We start from the raw sequence: 734 nt of genomic DNA, 5'->3' as shown, positions 1-734 counted from the left end.
CTTGGCCACCTGGGCACACTGCTGGCTCCTCTCGAGCCGCTGTCACCAACACCCCCAGGTTCTTTTCCCTGGGCAGTTTCCAGCCGCTCTGCCCCAGCCTGGAGCTTGCAGGGGGTTCGTGTGACCCAAGTGTAGGATCCAGCACTTGCTCTTACTGAACCTCAAAAGAAAAAAAAGTCCTTCCAGTCTCCAGTCAGGGAGGCAGGGATGATGGTGTGTTGCTCCCAGGGAGCTGCAGGAAGTGCAGGAAGGCACATGCCAGTGCAAGATGCTGGGTCCCAAAATTGCTGTGTCCTGACAGTCCCAGGAGGACAGTCTGTGGTGGCCACTGAGCAGAGGGTCACTGGCAGGGCAGGGAGAACCTGGCACTATGCTCCATGGATCTGCCATGTTTGTCCCAGGTCCCTACAGTGCTCCCCTGAACACCGCTACCAGCCCCGTGTTGGAGTGGCACCTGTCCCGCATAGGAGGAAGACATTTGTGGGGTCTAGAGCCACCTACCTGGCCTGTGGACGGAGGGACTCTCCTCCTAACGCCCTCTACTCTACTCTTTGTCGTTTGCTGCAGCAGATGACACGAAGTCAGCAGATGGACGAGCTCCTGGACGTGCTGATTGAGAGCGGAGGTACGCACTGCTCCCCTGTTCCCCTCCCCGCCCCAGTGCTTCCCCTCCACACCAGCGCTGGCCAGTGGGGCTCAGTGCCTGACTTGGGCACAGCTTTCATTTGCCCTCC

At 59.4% G+C, this 734-nt stretch overlaps 1 protein-coding gene across 1 annotated transcript in view; it reads left to right on the top strand.

Moving 5' to 3' along the window:
* MYOCD (myocardin) overlaps positions 1-734 on the top strand; it is a gene marked incomplete at its 5' end in the record, with an annotated part of 10433 nt that overhangs the window by 8345 nt on the left and 1354 nt on the right. The window contains one exon of the mRNA XM_010133649.1: positions 568-625. Within this exon, the coding sequence (XP_010131951.1) occupies positions 568-625 (58 nt within the window). The remainder of the gene's footprint in view (positions 1-567; positions 626-734) is intronic.

This window comes from Buceros rhinoceros, unplaced genomic scaffold (assembly GCF_000710305.1).
Source record: "Buceros rhinoceros silvestris isolate BGI_N320 unplaced genomic scaffold, ASM71030v1 scaffold5913, whole genome shotgun sequence".
In the NCBI taxonomy this organism is placed as follows: Eukaryota; Metazoa; Chordata; class Aves; order Bucerotiformes; family Bucerotidae; genus Buceros; species Buceros rhinoceros.
The sequence above is the reverse complement of the archived record's forward strand: the minus strand, read 5'-3'. Positions and strand labels throughout refer to the sequence as shown.